The sequence below is a fragment of the Onychomys torridus genome, chromosome 8 (assembly GCF_903995425.1).
Source record: "Onychomys torridus chromosome 8, mOncTor1.1, whole genome shotgun sequence".
In the NCBI taxonomy this organism is placed as follows: domain Eukaryota; kingdom Metazoa; phylum Chordata; class Mammalia; order Rodentia; family Cricetidae; genus Onychomys; species Onychomys torridus.
The window spans coordinates 57,713,508-57,739,780 of record NC_050450.1 but is presented as its reverse complement, the minus strand read 5'-3'; the positions used below and the strand labels follow the sequence as shown (position 1 = coordinate 57,739,780).

The 26,273-nt window shown below is 48.8% G+C and overlaps 1 protein-coding gene across 1 annotated transcript in view; it reads left to right on the top strand.

The window, feature by feature from the left end:
• The window catches only part of Dnah2 (dynein axonemal heavy chain 2), a 100,312-nt gene that overhangs the window by 18,938 nt on the left and 55,101 nt on the right, over window positions 1–26,273 (top strand). The window contains exons 5-27 of the mRNA XM_036195242.1: window positions 3,873–3,976; window positions 4,104–4,250; window positions 5,988–6,144; window positions 6,562–6,801; window positions 7,281–7,469; window positions 8,446–8,593; window positions 9,568–9,760; window positions 11,831–12,031; window positions 12,192–12,348; window positions 12,637–12,811; window positions 13,254–13,417; window positions 15,421–15,582; window positions 15,929–16,032; window positions 19,232–19,388; window positions 19,530–19,612; window positions 19,720–19,900; window positions 20,250–20,388; window positions 23,236–23,453; window positions 23,915–24,016; window positions 24,527–24,652; window positions 24,915–25,025; window positions 25,318–25,506; window positions 26,102–26,205. Of these exons, the coding sequence (XP_036051135.1) occupies window positions 3,873–3,976; window positions 4,104–4,250; window positions 5,988–6,144; window positions 6,562–6,801; window positions 7,281–7,469; window positions 8,446–8,593; window positions 9,568–9,760; window positions 11,831–12,031; window positions 12,192–12,348; window positions 12,637–12,811; window positions 13,254–13,417; window positions 15,421–15,582; window positions 15,929–16,032; window positions 19,232–19,388; window positions 19,530–19,612; window positions 19,720–19,900; window positions 20,250–20,388; window positions 23,236–23,453; window positions 23,915–24,016; window positions 24,527–24,652; window positions 24,915–25,025; window positions 25,318–25,506; window positions 26,102–26,205 (3,551 nt within the window). The remainder of the gene's footprint in view (window positions 1–3,872; window positions 3,977–4,103; window positions 4,251–5,987; window positions 6,145–6,561; window positions 6,802–7,280; window positions 7,470–8,445; window positions 8,594–9,567; window positions 9,761–11,830; window positions 12,032–12,191; window positions 12,349–12,636; window positions 12,812–13,253; window positions 13,418–15,420; window positions 15,583–15,928; window positions 16,033–19,231; window positions 19,389–19,529; window positions 19,613–19,719; window positions 19,901–20,249; window positions 20,389–23,235; window positions 23,454–23,914; window positions 24,017–24,526; window positions 24,653–24,914; window positions 25,026–25,317; window positions 25,507–26,101; window positions 26,206–26,273) is intronic.

The window sequence follows — 26,273 nt, the reverse complement described above, 5'->3', positions numbered from 1 at the left end:
GAGAACTGATTACTGGACCTCAAACATACTACTTATGTGCTCTCCTATTAAACTACATTCCTACCCAATTTTCCCTGTTTATGTTATATTATTATTATTGTGTGTGTACGTGTGTGCAAGAGAGAGAGTGAGCACAAACAAATGCACGCACATTTTGTCCCAGCACAGATGTGGAGGCGCGAGGACAACTTTGGGGAGTTGGTTCTTTCCTTGTACCACTGATTCATGGGATCAGATTCCAGTCATCAGTTTGTGTGGAAAATACCATTTTTGCTGAACCATCTCCCTGGCCCTCAGTTGTGTGTGCGTGTGCATGTGTGTGCGCACATGCACATGTGAGTGGTTTTGTTTTGTTTTGTTTTTTGTTTTTTGAGACCAGGTCTCGGCTGTGAAACCATGACCTAGAACTCACTATGGAGCCCAGACTGGCCTCAAGCTTGCAGGAATTCTGCTTCTGCTTTCCAGCTGGTAGGGCTGCAGACATGTGCCACCACTCCCAGCTTTCTCAATTTTTAATTCCAAAAAACTCCAATTCACAGGAAAAATTCAAGAAAAATAAAATTAACAAAATATCCTTTTTGCTTAGATTCAATGCCAACACTCTGCATGCTTGCCTCTCTGTACACCTGAGCCTTTCAGCTGCAGGCATCCAGACACCACACCCTTAATACTTGGCCTGTATCTTCTAAAGATGCCTAACACTGTAATTATTGCACTAGAAAAAATTAACCTAATACAACATAATATATGCCCATATGCTACTTTCTCCAGGAGTCCAAATGACGTCCTTTCTAGCTGGATTGCTTCCCATCCATATCCAATCCAGGATCATACACGGTCATGTCTATCCATATCCAATCCAGGTCCGTACATGGTCATGTCTATCCATATCCAATCCAGGTCCGTACATGGTCATGTCTATCCATATCCAATCCAGGTCCGTACATGGTCATGTGTTATTTTGTTGTTGGTACTATTTGCTTTTGTTTCTGTCTTGAAACAGAGTCTCATTATGTCGCCCTGGCTGGCCTAGAATACATTGCTACATAAACTAGAATGGCCTTCAACTTACAGGGATCCCCTGCCTCTGTCTCCCAAGTGCTGAGACTAAAGGTGTGTGCCACCATATCTAGCAATGTGTGTGTGTGTGCATGTGTGCACCATTTGTGCATGTTTGGAGTGGGTTTTGTTTTGTTTTGTTTGTTTTTTTTTTTTTTTGAGACCAAGTTTCATACTCAGGCTGGCCTAGAATCCTCTCTGTGGCCAAGGCTGGCCTGGAACTCCTTAATACTCCTGTTTTTGTCTACCACATCCTCCTTTCATTTCAACAGTTCCCCATCCTTTGCTATCCTGTGTGTGTGTGTGTGTGTGTGTGAGTGTGTGTGTGTGTGAGTGTGTGTGTGTGTGTGTGCACGCGCGCGTGCTAAGGCACTCTTACTAATTCTCAATGCTCCTATTTTAGCCTCTCAAGTGGTGGGATTACAAGCATGTACCATCATGTCTAGTTTTTTCTTTCTTTTTATGTTGTACTATCAATCATTCTAAGAATCAAGCCAGACATTTTCCAAAATATCCTTAACGTGGATTTATCTGATTGCTTGTTAGGTTGAAGTTAACTGTTCTTTGTAGAAAACCTTTAGTTAATGTCCCCAAAGAACTGGTGTCCTTCCATCTTAGCGCTGTACCTGAAACCCCCCGCTGACATTAAATGTGAGTGACGAACGGTAAACAGTATCAGAGTGCCCTTTAGACTCTCAGATGCAGATCCGGTTGCGTTTCCGGACAGTTCTCTGTCTGGTCTTCCTAAATCCACACTGCATTGCTGTCCACTCCTCCAGTTGGGCTGTGGCCACCCTCCAGTCTATTTGCTTCTCTCTAATTGCGTTAATGTCTTCGGCCTTTTCTTTTACATGAACTGCGGCGGATGCCTGCGCCTTCTCCTCTGTCGGTGACAGATTTTCAACCACAGCATTCATTCCCCTCGCCATTTTTCATCTTCTGGTTCTGTAACGTGCTGCTTTATTCATTTCCTAAAATCCATACTCTCCCTTTCATCTCTTTCTCACCTTTTATCATCTCGTCTCTTTTTTTAGAAGACTGAATTCGTGTTCATATCGAGTTGCACTGGCGTACGATGCTGTTGAGGAGTCTCCTTCTCTTGCTCCTGTACATGCTTGTATATAGACCAGGCTAGTCTCAAACTTGCAGTCAATATGCCTGCCTTTGCCTCCCGAGTGCTGGGCTTAAAGGAGTGCGCTAACAAGGCTGCCTTGTGTTGGAGTTTTTGTGAGATATTAGACTAAAGACAAGAGAGTGAAGATGGCTGAGATGCGGGGCTGGGACTGAGGGCTCAGTGGAGTTAGCGTGGACCAGACCTGGAAAGTGGCTTCCCTTCCCAGTGCAGAGAACAAATGAAAACACAAAGAAAGGTCAGCAGGGTCAGCGGAGGGAGAGAACAGGAAGGAAGTAAAAATCACAACCTGAAGGTTTTCCTGAAGTCAGAGAGCCAGTGGTTCGGATAGACTTGAAACAAGCGCTGGTGAGGCAGAGAGGAAGCTGGGCCAAGGCTCCCGAGGAGCTGTGAAGGATCCCTGGGTGTGGCAGAGGAATGGCCGACTGAACGGAAAGGGATCTCAGCAGACTGGAGGAAAAGGACACTCGGGACTCTCATGCTTTGCAAGTCATTAATAAGTGAAATTAATTTTTATATTCAACACAGCATTCCCTCTAACACAACATAAAATTATAAACAGAGTGTTTTCTATTTTTTCTCCAGGAATTTTTTTTTCTCTAGAGAAGATCTTCCCTAACTTAATAGCCCTGTGCCCTCTTTTTCCTGTTTTCTGAGAGATTTCTGTTCATTTTACTTTTTCCTTGTTTGGATTTTTGAGTTCTTTTGCCATCATTTTGAACTTTGTGAGTACCAAGGGTGAAAACCTAAACAAGCGAGCAAGCAGCCAGAAGAGAGCCAAAGGTCTGCTTGGCACACATGAAAAACAACAGAACTGTCACGAAATGAAAGAGAACTCATAAGAGAGAACAGGACAGGAGCGTCACTCTGGCACCTGGACATGGTGGTGTGTGCCCCTAATCCCAGCACTTGGGAGATGGAGGCAGGAGTAGCAGGAGTTCAAGGTCATCCTCAGGGAGTTCAAGGCCAGCCTGGGTAGCAAATACCAAAGAGCCCTTGCAAATTAGAAAAAGAATGGAAAAGCACCAGTGCATTGTATTCACATTGGAGGAGAGGAATTGGAGACTGATTGGAAGCTCTGGGGGGTGGGGGTGGGGTGGCTGGAGGGTGGGTGGGTGGTGGTGGGCAGGGTTCTTCAGCAGTGACTGTTGTTGGGGCCAGCCGGGCAGGTCTTTGAGAAGTGTTCCCAAAGTCATCATTAGACATTTCCTCCCACGCTAGTCAGAGACCTCAGAAAAGAATCTTCCAAACAGGGTCCTTTCTTGGTGTACCTCACGTCCTCAAATACATCTTGACCCTTGGGACCCCCAGTCCACTGGCCATAGTGTGCATTTCTCAGGAAGCGAGAAGGCCAGGGTCTTAGTACGGAGCTTGTGGATGGCAGTGGATACCCCCGCTCACTCTCAGGCCTCGGCTCTTCTTCATGGCCTGGAGTCCCCAGTCAAGGTCAACTTCTGCTTGTACCTCAACAGACAGGGAAGACCCCTGTTCTGCAGAGTCAGGGAAGGGCACAGGGAAGCTTCTTCTTGAAGTTTCCACTGGCCTTCCTGTTTGAGCCTCACTTTCAATGCCCCTTCTAGAAGTTTCCTTGAAGCCACAGTCCCTGGGGCTTTTAGAGAGCTGGGTGGTTTCCAGCTGTTTCGATGGCCCACTTAGAACTCCCCTTCTGCTCCAAACCCAGGTCATCTACTGTTCAACTTCCAGGACTACTTGTTGTCACCTTGTACCTGTGTGGGCGTTTGCCGCAGACGCCCAGAAATCCCCACTGCTGCTGCTGCTCTCATGGTGTGGGAAAGCAGTTGTGCCCTGACTGCCTACTTCGTTTCTGTCAGATGGTCCCTCTGTGCTCCCACACCCCTAGCGCGCCTGGCCGTCCTCTGGCGGGTCCCTCAGCTGCTCTGCTCTCTCTCAGGATGCTCCTGGTTCTCTTTGTGGAGATTGACTACTGGGAGCGGCTGCTGTTTGAGACGCCCCACTATGTGATGAATGTGGCTGAACGCGCTGAGGACCTGCGCATTCTCCGGGAGAACCTGCTCCTTGTTGCTCGAGACTACAATAGGTGGGCTGCGGTCCTCCTCACAGCCTTGTGTTTATTGTAGCTGCCTGAGGATGTGGTCTGTTCCTCAAGGTTCCCATCCATCATGTTTCTTCCGTCCTGAAAAACACTTTCCCCAGGGCTGGAGAAATGGCTCAGAGGTTAAGAGCACCGACTGCTCTTCCAGAGGTCCTGAGTTCAATTCCCAGCACCCACATGGTGGCTCACAACCATCTGAAATGAGATCTGGTGCCCTCTTCTGTATACATAATAAACAAATCTTAAAAAACAAACAAACAATATTATACATAATAAATAAATAAATCTTAAAAAACAAACAAACAAAAACACTTTCTTACAGCAGGGCCCTGCCGTTAGTTCTATCCCTTAACTCGGGAGAGAGCCAAAGTAACCAGTCCAGGGCACTCAAAATGGGGTGACGTTAGGATCATGGGCACGGAATAGCATCAGAGTCACTGAAGCAAGGCCATGTGTCCCCCATCTAGTCCCATCCCCCAGCCTTTGACCTGCTGGAACCCATCTCTGTCCAAGTATCACAGATTGGATGGCTTAGAAATATCCAACTCATTGCCCACAGTTCTGGAAGCTTGGGAGGTTCACGTCAATGGAGGGGGAAGGGCAGGGCCAGTGTAAGGTGAGGTCCTCTAGCTCCTGGTTTCTAAATGGTTTTTTGATACAGGGTTTCTCTGTGTAGCTTTGTGCCTTTCCTGGATCTCACTCTAAAGAGCAGGCTGGCCTCGAACTCACAGTGATCTGCCTGGCTCTGCCTCCCGAGTGCTGGGATTAAAGGCGTGCGCCCACCACCACCCAGCCAGAAGGGAAGATTTTAACAGACGATTTCAGGAAGACACAGTCTTTACAGATGGTTGTGAGCCACCATGTGGTTGCTGGGAATTGAACTCAGGACCTCTGGAAGAGCAGTTGGTGCTCTTAACCTCTGAGCCATCTCTCCAGCCCAGGAAGACACAGTCTTACAGATCTTTCTCACCTCAGTGAAAGTCCAAGGGGATGGAACATTTGTTCTGTTTGAATGTCTAGAAAGGATACATTCAATGTGGTGACAGCTGCATGTAGCTACTTCCATTTAAATTACTTAATTAAAAAATTACCCCTGGCATAGGCCATATTTCAAGCTACATACAGCTAGTGTTGGGTAGCACATGTTACATTTCATTTATTTATTTATTTATTTATTCATTCATTCATTCATTCATTATTTATTTATTTATTTATTTATTTGTTTGTTTGTTTATTTATTTATTTATTTGTTGTGTGTGTTTTCTCTGTGCACCACATACAGGCCTGGTGCCTGAGGAGGCCAGAAGAGGGTGTCAGATCCCCTAGTACTAGAGTTACAAATGGTTACAAAACATCATGTAGGGGCAGGGAATTGAACCAGAGTCCTGAGTAAAAGCAAGTGCTCTTAACTGCTGAGCCCTCTCTCCAGCCTTGGCGTGCATGTAGAGATCAGAGGCCAGCCTGGGGGAGTCATTTCTCTCCTTCCACTATGTGGGTCCCAGGAATTGAATTCAGATCTTCAGATTTAGTGGCAAGTGTCTCTAACCACTGAGCCATCTCGCCAGCCCCTGGCCAGCACGCTGTGTGTAACATTTGCATGATTACAGCTTCTTTTGGGAGCCCTAGGCTAGAATGCAAGTTTTAGAGACTGCCAAGTTTGCTGGCAGGAGAAGAGGCCCTCACAGTTTTCCCTACCAGCTACCAATCTTCTCTCATCCACAGGATTATTGCCATGCTGTCCCCAGATGAGCAGGCCTTGTTCAAGGAGCGGATCCGATTCCTGGATAAGAAGATCCACCCGGGACTGAAGAAGCTGCATTGGGCTCTTAAAGGGGCCAGTGCCTTCTTCATCACGGAGTGCCGCATACATGCCAGCAAGGTAGGCCGTGGCCACCAGACACTGAAGGTCTGTAAGCTGATGGAAGCAAGGCTGACACATCAGTCATCAACACCTGAAGCTTCGGTGATGGAGGAGAGCCCCTGGGAGGTGCTCTAAAATAAATTAAATATGCTGGGACAAGGGCTCCCTCCCCACTAAAACTTGGTGCTGAGAATTGATCCTGAGGTCTTATGCATGGTTAGGCAAGTATTTCCCCACTGAAGGGAAGGATTTATTTTTTTATTTCTTTTTATATCAGAAATTCTGTCAGGAGGCTAAGTGGGAGAGTAGAATCAGGTCCAGAGGGCCCCAACCCAAGCTTCCCGGGAAGGAGTATATATACAAGGTGTCCGCACAGTTCAAGGGAATGTGTGTCATGGGAGGGGCCGCCTGTGAACTGCTCAGGTCTGATTCCAGGTGCAGACAATCGTGAATGACTTCAAGGCGTCCACTCTGACCATCGGCTGGAAGGCCCAGGAGATGTCCGAGATGCTGCTGGTGCGCATCACGGGCAAACGGGTGTACAGAGACCTGGAGTTTGAGGAGGCCCAGAGAGAGCATCGGATGGCTGTACAGCAGAAGTTGGTGAACCTGCACCAGGATGTGGTGAACATCATGACCAACTCCTACGAAGTGTTCAAGAACGATGGCCCTGATGTAGGCATCCTGTGACCGGGGTTGTGGTAGGGAAGCCCAAATACCCTCCTACCTCACTGCTACCCTCCTGGCCCGTTCGCCAATGTGTGTTTCTCAAATGCCCTACCCTGGTCCCAAATGCAGCTCGCCTTCTGTGTTTGAAGTTTCCTCTTGCAGCACTCAGGAGCTTGCCTCTGTTTCTTTAAAGATTTGTTTTTATATTTGTGAGTGTTTTTGCCCGCATGTATATGTGTACCACATGTGTACCTGTTGCACTCGGTGGCCAGAAGAGGGTGTCAGGTCATAAGCTGCCACGTGGGTGTTGGGAACTGAACCTGGGTCCTCTGTAAGAGCAGCCGGTGCTCTTAACAGCTGAGCTGCCTCCCACCCCCAGAGCCCTGCGTTTCTGTAGCCATCTTGTCTCCCATCAGCTGGTGCTCATGTTCCCAGGTCCTGAGCTGATCTCTCTAGAAGAACCCCCCACCCCTCACCCCCCACAGATTCAGCAGCAGTGGCTGCTCTACACAATACGATTGGATCACATGATGGAGGATGCCCTGCGCATGAACGTGAAGTGGTCACTGCTGGAACTTTCCAAGGCCATCAGTGGGGACGGGAAGACGACTCCAAACCCACTTTTCCGAGTCCTTGTCATTTTACAGAATGATGTGCAGGGGGGCGTGGCACAGGTAAGGGCCGCTGAGCCTCCAACACCTCAAAACCATCCCACCTTGGTCCTCAGCTTCTTCCCATTTGTATTGAAAATTTAAAAATTTAAAACATTAAAATATAATCACATCATTCCCCCACTTCTCTTGCCTCCCTCCTACACCTTCCATGTCCCCCGACCTTGCTCCCTCTCAAATTCATGACCCCCTTTTCTTCACATACAAATATAACCTGCCGATTCTGGTTAGTGTTGCTTCTGTGTGTGATTTCAGGGATGAGCACTAGTGTTGGGTAACAGCAGCCCCTTCTTGGGGAGACTAGTTCCCACTCTCAGTGTTCCTTAGTCGACTTCTAGTTTGTTTTCTAGGTTAGACCCAGTGAGATTTCGCTCCGCCTCCTCAGCTGTCTGGGGTGTCCTTGTCCAGGTCTTGCTTAGGCAGCCATGTTGCTGAGGAATCATGGGTGAAGCTTCCCTGCCGTTTCTAGGAGACACTGTCTCCCAGCAGACCTCCTGGGCCTTGGGGCCTTTACAGTCCCCTGCCCCTTCTGTGGTGTTCCCTAACTCTCAGGTGCAGCAGTTGGGTAGAAGATGTTTCCCTTTCTGGCTTCCCACCCCACAGCCAATTGTTATTTTTCTCCCAATTCTTTTTGTTTGTTTGTTTGTTTGTTTTAATGTAAGGGTGTTTTGCCTGCACACCACATGTGTGCCTGATGTCTGCAGAAGCCAGAAGAGGGTAATGAATCCCTTCGAACTGGAGTTACATTGTGAGCCACTCTGAGGGACTAGGTATTTATTGAACCAGGTCCTCTGGAAGAGCAGCCAGTGCTCCTAACCACTGAACCATCTCTCCAGCCCCCTCTCTCTGCTCATAAACGTCATCCTGGGCCTTGACTTTCTTCTGGGCCTCCAGGCCCAGCTCTGAGGTGTTCAGGCTTAGAGGCTTCGAGGCCTGTGTCTCTCCACGACTGCCCTAAGCTCTCGGTGCTTCCCGGCAGGTGGAGTTCTCCCCCACTCTGCAGACCCTGGCAAGTGTGGTCAATGACATTGCCAGTCACCTCTTCTCCACCATCTCCATCTTCCGACGCCTGCCCGATATCCTCATCAAACGCAAGATGAATCGAGAGCCCATCCATGTGATTGTGGGTAAGCGGGCTGTGGGGAGGGCACACAGAGGGCGCTAGACCGGGCAGAGTTAGGAGGAGAGAGGGCATTTCATCCACACGGGCCAGTCACCTCTGTGGCTGATGGGAAACCACGCCAAAGAGCCAAACTGGGGAAGGAGCTTGAGATTAGGTGACTGATTGCTGTGGGTTTGAAAACTGGGCCGGAAGAGGAGCAAGGATTAGGTTGAGACTGGTGTTGGTCTAGAAGAGACCTTGACTCCTGCAAGGAAGAGGGAGGGAGGGAGAGAGGGAGGGAGGGAGAGACAGGGAGAGAGGGAGAGAGAGGGAGAGAGGGAGAGAGGGAGGGAGAGAGAGAGAGAGAGAGAGAGAGAGAGAGAGAGAGAGAGATGTATGAGGAGATCGGCACTGCTGCATCCTCTGTTTCCTCTTCTTTTTGAAGATTCATTCACTTTTTTTTCCATGTGTATGGGCATTTTGCTTAAATGTAGGTCTGTGCCTATCAAGTCCAGAAGGAAGGCCTTGGATCCCCTGGAACTGAAGTTACAGATGGTTGTGAGCCTCCACGTGGGTGTTGGGAATAGAACCTGGTTCCTCTTAACCACTGAGCCATCTCTCTCGCTCCCCTCTGTTTCTTTTTAAGATTTATTTATTTTATGTCTATGAGTGCTCCATCCTCATGCACACCAGAAGAGGGCACCAGATCTCATTAAAGATGGTGGTGAGCCACCATGTGGCTGCTGGGAATTGAACTCAGGACCTCTGGGAGAGCAGCCAGTGCTCTTAACCTCTGAGCCATCTCTCCAGTCCCGCCCCCTCTGTTTTATTTGTTTGTTTTGTTTTGTCGTCTTTCGAGATCTCCTCTGTTTTCTAATGCTCATGTTTGAGTACATTTTAGTGGGGAATTGACAGAGAGCCCAGGGCAGTGCCGGGGCCAGGCTGGAGCTGGGACTGGGGTACCTCTCAGTGAGAAGCATCTTTCCCCACCCTTTGAAGAGCGAGATGAGGACATCAAGAAGATCCAGTCCCAGCTCAGCAGTGGGATGACTAACAACGCAAGCCTGCTGCAGAACTACCTCAAGACCTGGGACATGTATCGGGAGATCTGGGAGATCAACAAGGACTCCTTTATCCGTCGCTACCAGCGCCTCAACCCCCCTGTCTCTTCCTTTGACGCTGACATTGCCCGGTGAGCGGGCTTGGGTAACGTCGGTCTGGACATTGCGTGCCCGGAGCTGCAGGAGCAGAGCACTGGACCTTCCCTTCCTGAGGGCAGAGATCCAGAGAGAGGCTGGGCAGGGTCTAGGGAAAGGTGGATGTTTAGAGGAGCACAGCAGGGTTGGTTGGGAAGGAGGGAGGCTAGAGACGGAAAAGGTAGAAAAGAGCTGGGTGTCCTGGCTCATGTCCCTAATCCCAGGGAGCTGCAGCAGGAGCAGCGTAGTGTGTGGACCTGAGATACATGCAAGACCATGCCTTTAAAAAAAGGGAAATGGGGGGGAGGAGGAGGAGGAAGACAGGAGGCGAGTGGGGGGCAGAGAGGGATACCCTTTCTCTCTAACAACCCTAAGGTGACGGAGCTAAGCGAAAGAGGATTCTTAAGTTCTGACTGTGAAGTAACTGCCATCTTTTCATGGTCCCCTGGCCATGGCCATTCATTTATTCAGCACAAATCTCCTATGGGCCATGAAGAACTTTTAAGAGAAATCTACAGGTCTTTCTCCTCAGGGGCAATAGTGTAGTGAGGAAGACAAACGCACGGCCGAGAGAGTGTGAGCCTTGGCATGCTAGGAAGGCCTGGGCCCAGCTCCAACAGACTGGCTGTGTACTCTCTGGCAGGGTTTCCCCAGGCCTCAGTTTCCTATGCAATGGATATTATGTAACCTATAGTAGGATGCTGTGAGATTATTCAGTGTATATGTGTATGAGTATACATACATATGTGTATGATGTGAACTCTGGAAGCTTACAAGGCACTGGCTGTGACCGTACCAGCTCCATGCATTTGTACTATTGAGCATGTGTACAAGCTGGGTGGGGGGGGCAGTTCAGTAGGTGTGCCAGTCGGTGTCCATTAGTATAAAAAATACTTGAGGAAAACCAACCTAGTCAGAAAGGAGTTTTGTTTTAGTTCATAGTTGTGGGATTTTTTTTTTTTTCTCAAGAAAGGGTTTCTCTGTGTAGCTTTGGAGCCTGTCCTGGGACTCACTCTGTACACCAGGCTGGCCTTGAACTCACAGAGATCCTCCTGGCTCTGCCTCCCAAGTGCTGGGATTAAAGGTGTGCGCCACCACCGCCCGGCTACAGTTGTGGGACCATGACCAGTGGACACCACTGCTTTGGGCTTGTAGATATACACTATAGTGGATGCAAGGCCATAAACCTCATGGCATAGAATAAAAGAGAGACAGAGCTGGGGGGCATGGGACCCTCCAAGGCAGAACCCCAGTGATGGGAAGACTCTCTACTTGGTTCGCCAATTTCCACCAACTCATGGTAGTGCCAAGCTGCAGACTGGAACTTACTACACAGATCTCTGGGGAATTTTGAAATCCACAGTAAAGTGGAAAGAGGATTTCTGGCCAGAGGTACCAGGAAAGGCTTTGTGAAGACAGTACCTACAGGGGCTGTGCGTCCTAAGTGGGCTTTCGTCAGGCAGAGATGGGAGCCCATTAGTGTATCCCACAAAGCAACAGGCTGAGGCGTGGACACAGGACAGGAGGCAGACAGAGGGGCATGCTCTCCCATGCAGCAGCCTGTCCCCTGATGCTGTCCTGTGGCCACCACTACATTATGGATGAGGAAACAAAGCTCAGGATAGTCCCAGTCCCAGAAGAAAAGCAGGCAGGCTCGGTTCTTCGGTAGTTCCAGCTACAGGAAGAACAAGTGGGGCAGGAGAACCGCTTGTGTTCAGGAGTTTGAGGCCAGCCTGGTAAAATGTAAAAACCCTATCTCCTAAACCAGTTGCTAGAGGCAACTGAGCTAGAAGCCATGTGGTGTGAGTCCAGCCCCAACCTGGGCTACTCCAAGGCTGTGGGACCCCAGGAAGGTGGTGACTGCTGATTTGTGCTGCCCGGTACTTGGGAAGTTGACACGACCACAGCAGTCTGCCAGGAATGGGTTGGCCGGGGTGACAGCTGGCAATAGAACTGTCTAGAAGGGTAGGTTTGGGTGGAAGGAATTGAGAGAGTAAGGGTTGGGGAAGTGGTGTTGGGGTCACCGTGAAGGAAGAAAGCCCTCTGAGCAGACGGGGCTCTTGCAGCTACACGGAGGTGGCCAACAACGTGCAGAAGGAGGAGACGGTCCTCAACATTCAGTTCGTTCTGCTGGACTGTTCCCACCTCAAGTTCTCACTGGTGCAGCATTGCAATGAATGGCAGAGTAAGTTTACAACCCTGCTCAAGGAGATGGCTGCCGGGCGCCTGATGGACCTGCACACCTATCTGAAGGACAACGCTGAGAAGTAAGGCTTCTTGGGCGTGTGTGTGCGTGTGCTTGTGCGTGCGTGCGTGTGTGTGTGTGTGTGTGTGTGTGTGTGTGTGTGTGTGTGTCCCCGCACACGCGTATGCAGGTGTGTCTAGGGATGTGCTTTCCACCACCAATACTCTCTTGCTGCTTTTTAGAATCAGCCGCCCTCCCCAAACGCTGGAGGAACTAGGGGCCAGTTTGCAACTCATGGACACCCTGCAGCATGACTTACCCAACCTGGAGACTCAGATCCCTCCCATTCATGAGCAGTTTACCATTCTGGAGAAGTATGAGGTGCCGGTTCCAGACAGTGTAAGTTCCCACAGTGTTTGGTCTACTCAAGTCAAGCGCATGTCAGTGGTAACATGGAGAACCTGGTGCCATCAGAGGCCATGCAGAGAAGTGAGGGGGATTCAGAACTCCTGAGGACCAAGGCCAACTCAAACAATAGCTCCCCTCAGTTTATGGTCTGGAAGGGCAGAAGGAGGTTGCTAACTGATGGAGAGCTGGGGAGTGGCTCACTGGAAGAGTATTGCCTTGCATATATGACACCCTGGGTGCCTCCTGCCTGGTGGTCATTCTGTCCTCTGTCCTTCCCAGGTCCTGAAGATGCTAGAGAGTCTCAATGGGGAGTGGGTCACCTTCCAACAAATACTGCTGGACAGTGAGCAGATGCTGAAGAAACACAAGGAGAAATTCAAGACGGGCCTTATCCACTCGGCTGATGACTTTAAGAAGAAGGCCCACAACCTTCTAGAAGATTTTGAGGTCAAAGGTATTCCTTACTCCACCTTTAGTCTTGGTTTTGTGACTCAGCGTTCAAGATGTTGTCCTGGGAAGGTGAAAATAGATGGGTGTGTGTGTGTATGTGGCACTGGGAGGTTTGGGGTGTGGAAAAGGGGGTGGGCAGCTCAGGAAAGGGAAGGAACTTTGAGGGGACAGAATGAGCTCACCTGGAGCCACGGGTTTCTCACTGGAAGGCCTGGGCCAGCAGCCTCTCGAGTGTTCTTACAGTGACTTCCTGTCCTTCAGCCCTGTCAGACGCTGAAGTCAAGTTGGGTGATTTTTTGCTAAGACAACCCATCATTCTCCCCGTTCTCCTTCCCTTTCCTCTCTCACATGAGGGCAGCGGTGGGATTTGCCCACTATGCTAAGAGAGCCACAGACTGGCCTCTCAAGAGGCCATGGACCCGAGAGCTTACCTTGACTTCCCACAGGGCCATTTACCAGCGCCGTGGGCCACACAGCTGCACTGGATCAGATTGCACAGGTGCGCGCCATGCTGATGGCCATGCGGGAAGAGGAGAACAATCTCCGCTCCAACCTGGGCATCTTCAAGATCGAGCAGCCGGTCTCCAAGGACCTCCAGAACCTGGAGAAGGTGCTGTGATGAGCTGGGCCCCGTGGACACCAGGGATAAGTGGTGGGGTCAGGACAAGGTTCTGAGGGCCTGGGAATGGCTGGGACCAGGCAGAGGAGTTCATGAGCAGCTTTGTTTGTTTGTTTGTTTGTTTGCTTTTAAAAAAAAAAAAAACTGAGGTAAAAATTCACATATTAGACCAACCATTTAAAACAACGTAGTGGCATTTAGGTTATTCCCGGTGCTGCATAGCTGTCATCTCTGCCTCCCGTTTCAAAACATTTCCACAGGGTCACTGAGATGGCTCAGTGCTTGCCTCCTAAGCCTAAGTATAAAGGTGGAGGGCAAGAATGACTCCGCTTGTGCACAGTGGCACACATGCACTTGTATTGCCCCCCCCCACACTCATGAAAAATGGCTCAGTGGTTAAGACTGTTGGTTGAGAGTTATATTGCTATGAAGAGGCACAATGACCGGGACAACTCTTATAAAAGAAAGCATTTGACGGGGTTTGCTCACAGTTTCAGAGGGTCAGTCCATTGTCATCGTGGTGGGGACCATGGCAGCGTGCAGACAACCATGGTGCTGGAGAAGTAACTGAGAGTTCTACATCCAGATTCACAGATGTCAGGAAAAGAGAGAGCCACTGGGGCTGGCTTGAGCTTTGGAAACCTCAAAGCCCAGCCCCACTGACACACTTCCTCCAACAAGTCCACACCTCCTAATCCTTCCCAAGTAGCACTGCTCCCTGATGACTAAGCATTCAAATACATGAGCCTATGGGGCCATTCTTATTCAGCCATCTCAGTTGCTCTTCCAGAGGGCCTGGGTTTGATTCCCAGTCACTACTTGGAGGCTCACATAGTCTGTAATCCCAGTTCCAGGGGATCCAGTATCCTCTTCTGGACCCTATGACCCTACATGCACATGGTGTATGGACATACATGCAGGCAAGACATCTATACTCATAACATAAAAAATAAATCTTTAGAAAAAAGATATTCTAAGAATGATTTAAAAACCCCAAACAATTGATTTCATTTCCACAAGAGGAAATCATGTTCCTATCAGTAGACACCCTCCATCCGCTCTCCTCTAGCCCATGCCAACTATTAACCTATTGTCTATGTGTATAGATTTGCCTGTCTTGGATATTTCCTACCAGTGGAACCGTGTGGTCTTTTGTCTCTGATTTCTTTCATTCACATAGTGTTTCCACAGCTCATATATGTTATAGCGTGTATCAGTAGTCCATACCTTTTTTTTTCTGGGTTTTTTGTTTTGTTGTGTTTTTTTTTTTTTGGTTTTTTGAGACAGGGTTTTCTCTGTGTAGTTTTGGTGCCTGTCTGGATCTCGCTCTGTAGACCAGGCTGGCCTCGAACTCACAGAGATCCGCCTGGCTCTGCCTCCCGAGTGCTGGCATTAAAGGCGTGCACCACCACTGCCTGGCTCCATTCCTTTTTATGGTTCACTAATATTCCATTGGCCGTTCATCCACCCACCAGCTGACAGGTATGCGGGGTCACTTCTGCTCTTTCCCTGTAGTAAGCAGGGTTTCTACGCATGTGCACGTGCGTGTACTTGAGTTTGTTCGGACACCTGTTCCTAATTGTTGTGGGTGTAAGCCAGCAATAAAATCGCCAGGCCCCGTGACAACGCTCTAAGTTTTTGAGGCACAGCCAAGCCGTTTTCCACAGCATTCATGCTGTTTCGCGTTCCCACTAGCAAATGGATGAGCAGTCCTACTTTTTCTGGGCGTCCTTGCCAACGCGTATTTTCCTTTACAGTTTTGCTGTTGTTGTTGTAGCCATAGCGGGCGTGAAGTGGGATCACACTGAGGTTTTCTTCTGCACTTCCCTAAGACTCAGTGTTGAGGAGCTTCTCACATGCTTAGCATTTGACCAGCCCTCGGGGTATGAGAGTGGAGGGAGACTGTGAACCGAGAGGCAGCACCATCATCAGGTGGACAAGCCAGGAGGGCCGCCATGCCGAAGGCTCTCCGTCTGTCTCCCTGCTCCCGACAGGAGCTTGACGCACTCCAGCAAGTGTGGGAGATCACTCGGGACTGGGAGGAGAGCTGGAGCCAGTGGAAGACCGGTTGCTTCCTGACGCTGCAGACTGAGGCCATGGAGTCCATGGCCCATGGGCTGTATCGCCGTCTCACACGACTAGCCAAAGAGTACAAGGTACGAGGGACAGGATGGGAGACAAGATGGCCCTACCCCAGCTGAGGAAGTGGGCGGACTCCAGTGCCGTGGGTCTTCTGATGTTTCCATTAAAAAAAAAAAAAAAAAAAAAAAGATTTATTTATTGTGTATACAGTGTTCTGTCTGCACACATCCCTGCAGGCCAGAAGAGGGCGCCAGATTTCGTGATAAATGGTTGTGAGCCACCATGTGGTTGCTGGGAATTGAACTCAAGACCTCTGGAAGAGCAGCCAGTGCTCTTAACCTCTGAACCATCTCTCCAACACCATTTATTTATTTATTTAGTTAAAGATTTATTCATTTGATGTTTCCCATTTTTTCTCAGGACCGAAACTGGGATATTATTGAAAACACTCGCTCCAAAATAGAGCAGTTCAAGAGGACCATGCCCCTTATCTCAGACCTGCGAAACCCAGCCCTCAGAGAGAGGTGAGGCTGCTCCTGCCCAGCTCTGCCCTCTCTGGTCTGTACCCTCTCCTGGACCTTTCAGTTTGCCCAAGTAATTCATTTTTCCTCATTTTTTTTTCTTTTTTGCATGTGCAGAATCCGAACCCAGAGCTTCCCAATTCCAGCTAGTCTAGTTAGCCAGCCTTCCTTAAGTGTCCCCTGTCCCTGCCTCCTAAGAGCTAGAATTATGGGCAACTACTCTACCTGCCCAGCCTGTTCCTGGGGTCTGTGGATCCGAACCCTGGTCCTCACTCTTGCTCATCAAGCACTTTTATCCGCTGTGTCATCTCCCTGGCCCCAGTGTGTTTCGCTCCTAGGGAGCAAGCCCTGGGGCTTGGGAATGTTAGCACTGTACTGCTAAGCCATAGCACTAGCCCAAATTGACCTAAATGTAATTAATTACCCTTACTTATTGTATGTGTGTGTGTGTGTGTGTCTGTGTGCGCATGTGCGCCCGCGCGCCCGCGCACCTGCCACAGCTCCAGTGTGGAGGTCAGAGGACAACTTGTGGGATTGGTTCTCTCCACTATATGGGCCCTGCCTGGGATCAAGTTCAGATTGTCAGGCTTCGTAGCAAGTGCCTTTCTCTTCTGACCCATCTCACTGGCTCCAAATTTGTTTTTTAATTGACAAAAAGGCATGTAGTTATAATGTACAGAATGATGTCTTGAAGGCCGTATACACTGTGGGAGAGCTACAGATGTCATTAGCATATGTAACCACCTTACATACTTGTTTCTTTTACTTTTGTGGAGAGAATATTTGAGATTTACTTTTGGGGGGGTATGTGTGTGTGGAGGGGTGTGTGTGTCTGTGTATATGTGTGTGTGAAGGCTTCCTTCTCCCTCATCCCCCAGTACTGGAGTTACAGGCATACTTGGTCATGGCTAGCCTTTTATAGCCATGCTGGGATCTGAACTCAGGGCCTCATGTTTGCACAGAATTGCTTTTACCCAGGGAGCTATCTCCCCAAACTTTAAAATTTATTCTTAGGCTGGGTGTGGAGGTGCAACCAGCTCTAACATGTCCCCTTTTCATTTAGGAACAATTACAGATGTAAGAACCTACCTAGGTCAGAGGCTGGAGAGATGCCTCCGCAATTAGGAGCACTTGTTCCCGGGTTCAATACCCAGTACTTACATGGCAGTTCAGAACCATTTGTAATTACAGTTCCAGAGGACCCAATACCCTCTTCTGACCCCCCTGGGGTCACCAAGCATCAGCAAAACACTCACACATAAAATAAAATTAATAAATCTCTTAAAAGGAAAAAGAGCCAGGTGGTGGTGGCGGCAGTGCTCGCCTTTAATCCCAGCACTCAGGAGGCAGAGGCAGGCGGATCTCTGTGAGTTTGAGGTCAGCCTGGTCTACAGAGTGAGATCTAGGACAGGCACTGAAACTACACAGAGAAACCCTGTCTCAAAAAAAGAAAAAAAAAAAAAAGAAAGAAAGAAAGAAAGGAAAGAAAAAAAGAAAATTATTGCTGGAGAGGTGTCACCAGTGAAGCATTGCTCTTCCTGAGGACCCGGGTTCCATTCCCAGCCTCCACATCAGGAGCTCACAACTCCATGTAATTCCAGCTCCAGGGGAGTCCAGCACCTTGGGCTCTGTGGGCACCTGCTATCGGGTGCCTGTACTGCCCCCACCTTATTTTAGAATAATGTTAAAGGTCTTACTTAGTTCTTTTCATATCTGTAATACATTGTTGCAGTATAATGGATCTCTTGCTCCTTCTGTCTAGCCGAGGCTCTGTAGCCTTTGACTGTCTCTCGCTTGGAACTACCATCTTCCCCCCCAACCCCCCATGATGTGGCTGTTTTAGATTGTGTATCTAAATAAGGTCATGCAGGATTCACCTTCCTGTGCTGGCTTGTTCACTTAACATAAAGTTCTTCACATTCATTGAAGCTGTTGAAAATGATAGGGATTTCCTCCTCTTTCACCTCCTCCCCCTCCTCCCCCTCCCTCCTCCCTCTCTCCTCCCTCCTCCTCCTCTTTCTTCTTTTTTGAGACAAGACCTAACTATGTAGCCCTGGCTGATCTAGAGCTGGCTTTGTAGATAGACTAGGCTGCCCTTGAACTCACAGACATCTGCCTGCCTCTGCTGGGATTAAAGGCATGTGCCACCACATCCTACATAGCCAAAATGTTTTACCTTAGAGCCTAGTTTAAGAAAGCTTGGCCTTGGGGTTGGGGATTTAGCTCAGTGGGTTCAGTCCTCAGCTTTGAAAAGAAAGAAAGAAAGCAGCAAGCTTGGCCTAGTTCAAAATCGCAAGCACACTTGCAATTTGTCTTCTGAGGACGCTTTCCAAGTTCAGTCCCTTTAATGGACCAAGAATGTAATATATTGGATGGAGGATGGATCACAGTGAGCAGTCGGGGCAGAATAAATGTTGTTGGTAAGTCGTGTTTAGATCAGTATACATTTAGGAGGAAACCTTTTGTGTTTGCGTTCCTCCAGTATGTGGGTGCGTCTAACCTAACCCCTCAATTTACACGTTATTAATCTCTAATCTTTTTTTTTTTTTATTTTTTTTTTTGTTTTGTTTTTCAAGACAGGGTTTCTTGGTGTAGCTTTGCGCCTGTCCTGGATCTCGATCTGTAGCCCAGGCTGGCCTCAAACTCACAGAGATCCGCCTGCCTCTGCCTCCCAAGTGCTGGGATTAAAGGCGTGCGCCACCACCGCCCGGCTTAAACTCTCTAATCTTGTTTCCCCTTCTATAAATGGGGTAATAGCACTTCCCATATGGAGTGCTTGGAAGAATTACAGAGGTGCTGGAGAAGTACTTAGCCCAGCACGTGCCGTCATAGGCCTGCACTGAGGTAGTGAGCATTCGTGTGCACACCTGCCTTAACTCCTTCTCCAGAGAATTAACTCCTGAGAATTAACACATCAATCTCTGTATCCCCATGGTGTCTAAGATTGCACCTTAGAGCCCATTTAGCAAGATCTGTTGAATCATGAATTAACAAATAGCCAGAATTATAAAGTTCCAATGGGAGGAAGTAAGAGGAATGATTTTTTTTTTTTTAAAGCAGTGCTTGTGTGTGGAATGCTGAGCCTCACACAAGCTAGGCAAGATCTTGACTGAGTCACATGAACAATCCCAGGGATTGATTGACACTTGCAAGTAGGCCCTCAAGCTGGCCTCCAGGTCAGACTTCCTGTTCTGGGCTGCAGGCACTGGGACCAGGTCAAAGATGAAATTCAGCGGGAGTTTGATCAGGAGTCGGAAAGCTTCACCTTGGAACAGATTGTGCAGCTTGGCATGGATCAGCATGTGGAGAAAATAGGGGAGATATCTGCCTCTGCAACCAAAGAGCTGGCCATAGAAGTGGTATGATGCCATCCATACCTCCCCAGCCTCCTGTGTGCCAACTTGCAACTGTGCCACATTTGAGGGCCCCTCCCAGGTTCCTCTCACCTTTGTGCACTAGATAGATACATGGTTACTTTGTCTTCCAATTTCTCTTCACAGGGATTACAAAATATTGCCAAAACCTGGGACATGATTCAGCTAGACATAGTACCCTACAAGGACAAGGGCCATCACCGGCTCAGGTAGAGGGGGCTCCAGATGAGGTTGGCTCATGTGGCCTGAGCTGCAGGATGAGGCTAAGGTATTGACAGATGGGTATGGAAAGTGACTTGTAGCCCTTGTACCCCAGGGGTACCGAAGAAGTATTCCAGGCACTGGAAGATAACCAGGTGGCCCTGTCAACCATGAAGGCCTCTAGATTTGTGAAGGCCTTTGAGAAGGATGTGGACCACTGGGAGCGCTGCCTCTCCCTCATTCTAGAAGTTATTGAGATGGTGCTCACGGTGCAGCGACAGTGGATGTACCTAGAGGTCAGAATCCACAGTGCCTGGGCTCTCCCTCCCCCTGCGTCAGCTCGTCGGTATGTGGGAGCCTAGAAACTGGTCTGTTGTGAGTGTTGTTTCCCCACCTTCTGAGACTCGGCGGCCTTCTGACTCTTGTATCTCCCATTCCCACCCAGGCAAGCCTCCGTTATTCCAGATTTCCATTTTCCTCTTGGGCTCTGTCTTGAATTCCCGGTCCCAACGTAGCTTCTGGACCTTGGGCATCTTGCCATGGTTTCTAATAGTCCAACTATTTTATTCAGTGGTCTGGGGACAGGGAGCAGAGTATGGAGGGTATGTGAGAAACAGTCTCTCATCCCACTGTGATGTCCCTCAGAATATCTTCATTGGAGAAGACATCCGAAAGCAGCTGCCCAATGAGTCGGCCCTATTTGACCAAGTCAATAGCAACTGGAAAGCCATCATGGACCGGATGAGCAAAGACAGTAACGCTCTCCGGAGCACCCACTACCCAGGTGAGAGCTCCATGGGCAATTGCTCCAACAGCTATCACTGGGTCTATGCATTTGTGAGGTCACAGCCACATGCTTCATCACTAAAAATGCGTACATCATCACTATCATTAGTAGTTATGTTTAATACCATTGCTATTGTGAGTAGTAATGTCACCACTACTTGGTAACATTTGCTAGTTATTAATCATCAATATTTTTACTAATTATTATCATTTTTACACTAAATCAAGATAAACTAATACTTAGTGGAATATCATATAATATTTTAGAGCATGGGCTACAGATCCAGCTTTGGGTTCAAAACCCAACACAGGCTTTATTGGTCCCGTGCACTTGGCAGCTTGCTCCCGGCACACTGCGGTTTCTTCATCTGTCATGGAGTTTTGGGAAGGACTGTGAAGGAGCAGTGAGTCTCTCAGCACAGCAGGGGGTCTCACACACTGGTCTCAGCAGCCCTCACTGAAAACTGAGTCACAGCGATTGCTTGTACTCAAGTGATCGAGGTAAATGGACTAACTCACAAAGCCACAAAAACTGGGGTCCCATTGTTGGGTATATGCAACAAGCACCTGGACCATGGTTTCCAAGTCTCTCTGTGCCCTCCAGGGGTCACCTGGGGTCACCCAAAGACTCCAATAGCCTGCAGATACTCTACTTGCTTGAAGGTTCACACTCACAATCATTGGTGGGAAGACATGGGGAAAACTCCAAGGGGTAGGGAGGTGGACTGGGAGGAAGTTAAGATTTCTGGGCGTTTACAGACATGAACACATCTTGTTGAAAACCTCAGATTGGCCTTTGTGGTAGAACTTTTTCTTTTCTTTTTAAGATAGTCAAAGAGATGTGTTTACGTCAAGAATACAATCTTGAGTTTGGACCCTGCACTTTCTGTGAATGCATGGGTGTGTGGATTTGTGTAGTATTGTGTGTTTTGTGTACACATATGGGTGTGTGCATGTGTGTGCCAGAGGGCAGGAGTCCAGCAGTTGACTTTGGATGTCTTCATCTATTACTTTATCTTATTTCTTCATTTTATCTTTTTATTCTTGACATTGTAATTTACTTGGAACATTTCTCCTTTCCTTTTTCTCCCTCCAAGCCCCACCCCCTCCCTGTGCTTCCTCAAATTAATGACCTCTTTGTTCACTCTTTTTTTTTTTTCCAAGACAGGGTTTCTCTGTGTAGCTTTGCGCCTTTCCTGGAACTCACTCGGTGGCCCAGGCTGGCCTGGAACTCACAAAGATCTGCCTGGCTCTGCCTCCCGAGTGCTGGGATTAAAGGTGTGCGCCACCACTGCCCGGCCTGTTCACTAATTCTTATAGCATGTGTATATGTATATGCACATATGTTCCTAGTTACCTGTTCCATCCATATAATGTTACTTGTATGTATGTTTTCAGGGCTGACCATTTGGCTCTGGACAATCAATTGTGCTCCTTCCTGGGAAAGGCCACCTCTCCTGCTCCCAGCTTTCCTCAGTTGCCTGTAGTTCTTTGTGTGGGGTTGAAGCCTCCAGGGCTTTTCTTGGTCCAGTTTGGTGTGTTCGTTGGTGTCAACCTTTTTTCAGATCACATTCGGGCAGTCATGTTGGTGAGACTTTCTGAGTGTAGCTTGTACTGTTACCAGGACACACAATCTCACAGCACACTCCCTGATCCTCTTACAGTCTTTCCGCCCCATCTTCTGCAACGTTCCCTAAGCCCTAGATGGGAGAGTGTTTTGTAGATGTATCCCCTGGGACTAGGCTCCACAACTCTGCATTCTAACTGGTTGTGTGTTTCTGTAGTGGTCTTCACTTGTTGCAAAGAGAAGTTTCCTTGATGAGGGGTGAGAGCATAAGGACAGATGTTTGTAGATTGCTGTTAGGGATTGTGGTGGCTTAGTAAATTAGTACTTGTAGACTGTCCTCCAGTAACCACAACTTCATTGGCAACAAGTACTAGTTAGCTAGGTTTCCAGAACCAGGCATGGTTTCTCTTTTGATGAGTGGGTCTTAAGTCTAATTAGAGAGCTGTTGGTTACTAGCAAGGTCTGCATGCCAATGCTGCACTCTTGGGGTTGACGTGCCATGCTGGTCTTGATGTGGTTCATAGGTGTCGTAGCTGGGTAGGACTATTGGTTACCTTCCCCCTTTGGAAGCTTGCATGATGCCTTCTGGTACTATGAAAGCTAGTCCTCAGGGGTTATTTAGGTCAGTTCCAGCTCAGGGGTTTCTGTGCCCTGTTTCTGAAGTACACAGTGTTTTCAACAACTTACTTTCTACCTCTGGAAGATACCCAGGGCAACAGCAATAGGCTGCATGTCTTGAGTAGCCCTGGGTTTGTGTTGGATCTTACTGCTATTTCACAGGCAAAGAGATCAGCATTCAATGATATTAATGAAAGTGCTAGTGAGCTAAAGACTATTACAGTGGTGGCCTTTGGCCTCCTGGTTAAGTGGCCTCTGTGCTGTGTCACAATTGCTTTCGTTGTGTGCCTGTGATGTCCTTAACGACTTGGCTTGCTGGATTGTGTAAACTGCAGAATCATTTTTCATTTTCAGAAACTCTTGATTTGAACAGTGAAGATCTGAGTTCTTAGGTATAATAGGACCATTGTTCTAAAGACTGGAGAGAAATGGAGTGAACTCATATGATGCCTAGTTAATAATGTGTGAGCTCTCCATGTGTAGATAATGAAGAGAGTGGGATAAGTATGCATAGGAATTGGGGATATTTCTCTGTCTCCAAAAGCCCTTATGGCAATCTGTACCTCAAACTCAAGAGCTGTAAGCAGAGCTGGGCACTCCAGATCTACTCAGGGCAGCAATGGAAAGGCCGTCAAATGTTATTCATTACCTTCTCCTCAGACCTCCTGGAAACACTGATAGAAATGAACTCGATCCTGGAAGACATTCAGAAGTCTCTGGACATGTACTTAGAGACCAAGCGCCACGCCTTTCCCCGCTTCTATTTCCTGTCCAATGATGACCTGCTGGAGATTCTGGGCCAGTCCCGGAACCCGGAGGCTGTGCAGCCACACCTCAAAAAATGCTTTGACAACATCAAACTGCTGAGAATCCAAAAGGTCAACAGAGGTGGCCACGATGGGAATGAGGGCTGGGAAGGAATAGTGAGATCAAGGTATTCGAAGGGACCACACTCTCCTAGCAGGAGGGTGGCATTACTGAATGATTGTAGATCCTCACATGGAGCTTTCCAGAACTGGTAATATTGAGAGGAGTAAAGAGAAGAAATTACCTTTAAAGGGCGCAAATACTTATAAAACAGTCATTCTCAACCTGTGGATCTCAACCCCCTTGGGGGTTGAATATCAGATACTTACATTACAGTTCATAACACTATCGAAGTTATGATTAATGACAGTATCAAAATTACAGTGTGAGGTATAATTTTGTGGTGGTGGGGGTGTCACCACAACAAGAGGAACTGTATTAAAGGACTGCAGCTTTGGGAAGGCTGAGAACCACTGCCCTCGAAGTTTACCAAGAGTGAGGCTAGGAGATGGATGACTTGTCTCTCGTACAGGTTGGGGGCTCCAGCAGCAAATGGGAAGCAGTAGGAATGTTCTCAGGTGATGGCGAATACATTGATTTCCTCCACCCAGTACTTCTAGAAGGTCCTGTGGAGGTGAGTGGCGGCAAAGGTCTTAGAAGCAAACTTTTGTCTTCCGTTAGAAAGTTTGCTTGACCACACCTTTAATCCCAGTGGTCGGGAGGCAGAGTCCGGTTGATCTCTGAGTTTGAGGCCAGCCTGGGCTACAGAGCCAGTTAAGGACAGCCAGGGCTACACAGAGAAATCCTGTCTCAAAAAATCACAGAAAGAAAGTAAGTTTGGCTCCATGAGGACAGTCCATTTCCACGAAGGAAGGGAGATGAGCTTGATTTGTGGTTGCTGTTTCTTCCGTCAGGCATGGACTTGACATTTTCACCCCTCTTTAAACTTAAGTTTCCACCCAGTGCTCCAACACTCTGCCTTCTGCCTCCACGTCCTTTGGAGACCCACGCCAGCTATTGCCTAACTGCGCTTCTCCTCCTGGGTCCTCAGCCCTCCACAGTCTTATTGCGCTTGCGCCTTCTCTTGGGGAACCTCAGTACCGGCCCTTGGACTGAGCCCTTGTGTTTCTTCCGTTCTCCCTAGGCCTGGCTTGGTGATGTGGAACGGGCCATGAGGACAACCCTGCGGGATTTGCTCCGGAACTGCCGTCTGGCCCTCAAGAAGTTCCTCAACAAGAGGGACAAATGGGTGAAGGAGTGGGCTGGCCAGGTGAGCTGGGGCCACACAAATGGGGGACAGTGGAGCTAACAGAGCAGTGTGTGGAAAGACAGACCCCAGGGCTTCCTGCTCCTCCTTCCAGGCTCTCACACCCTATGTAATGGAACCGGGCCTCCTGACCTAAGACGCATGTGCCATCCTTCAGGGCAGACTGGGCATTGTAACTGGGGTCTGGAAAAAGATGGAACTCAAGAAGGGACTGTGTAGGAGGCTAAAGGCAGGGCCTGGGAATCAGCTTCTATACCCACTGCAGATGGTGATCGCGGCTAGTCAGATCCAGTGGACAGCTGATGTCACCAAGTGCCTGATGACAGCTAAGGAGCGTTCAGACAAGAAAATTCTCAAGGTCATGAAGAAGAAGCAGGTGGGGAGCTCTTCAAGTATGGGACAGACCTGGAGTTGGAATTGGTGGGTAGGTAGTGACTAGAACCAGAGCTGGACATGAGTGGTCGGAACAAGCCAGAACGAGGGTGCTCTGTGACAGAAATGCTGGGGATCGTACAGTGTGCAGCAGAGTCAGGCTCTCCTGGGAGCATGCTGGATGTAGGAATTGTGGGGGATTGGCAGGAGCTGGAGGTGACGTCAGGTCAGGATGTGGCGTCACTCGGCTTTGGCTACGTCGCTCCCTCCGTTCTTGCCGATTGCCCATTCCACAGGTGTCAATACTCAATAAGTATTCGGAAGCCATCAGGGGGAACTTGACCAAGATCATGAGGCTTAAAATCGTGGCTCTGGTGACGATAGAAATCCACGCTCGTGATGTGCTGGAGAGACTGTATAAGAGTGGCCTCATGGACGTCAATGCTTTTGACTGGCTGAGCCAGCTTCGCTTCTACTGGGAGAAGGTGCCGGAGGGGCACCTTGCTGCTCGCTCATCCCCAACTGACCCATAGTGCTTTTCATCCATGGTCGTGTGCTGTGTGCTAACCCAGCCCTTTATCCTCTCACAGCCTCTTCCTTACAAGTTTTCTCTCTCACTCCCAATTCAGGAGTGGCAAATAGTTACTCCAGGCATTCTTCCCTAACGGTGCCACTTGGCAGTGACTCAGAGCCAGACAGCTGTTTCCGTGGATTGGGGTGGGGGACATGCAGGATGGAACCCATTTTCTGTCTTGGCCCTAAGCCAACCCTCCTTTTTTTTTTTTTTTTTTTTTTTCCCCGAGACAGGGTTTCTCTGTGTTGTTTTGGAGCCTGTCCTGGAACTCACTTGGTAGCCCAGGCTGGCCTCGAACTCACAGAGATCCTCCTGCCTCTGCCTCCCGAGTGCTGGGATTAAAGGTGTGCGCCACCACCGCCCGGCCAATCCCTCCTTTTAACTCTAAAACAGAACCCCTAATCTACCTGCAGCCCACCTGAGCTCTCTGAGCCCTACAGGTAGCCATTTCTATCTCTACTCTTCCCCCCAATGCTTCCCTCTCTCATCCTGTCCTGTTTTCCCAGGATGTCGATGACTGTGTAATCCGCCAGACGAACACACAATTCCAATATGGTTATGAGTACTTGGGGAACTCTGGCCGGCTGGTCATCACCCCCCTGACAGACAGGTCTGCTGTGGGGATGAACCGGTGTTGGGGGAGGGGCCGCAGAGACAACAACAGTCTTCCAGGAGTCT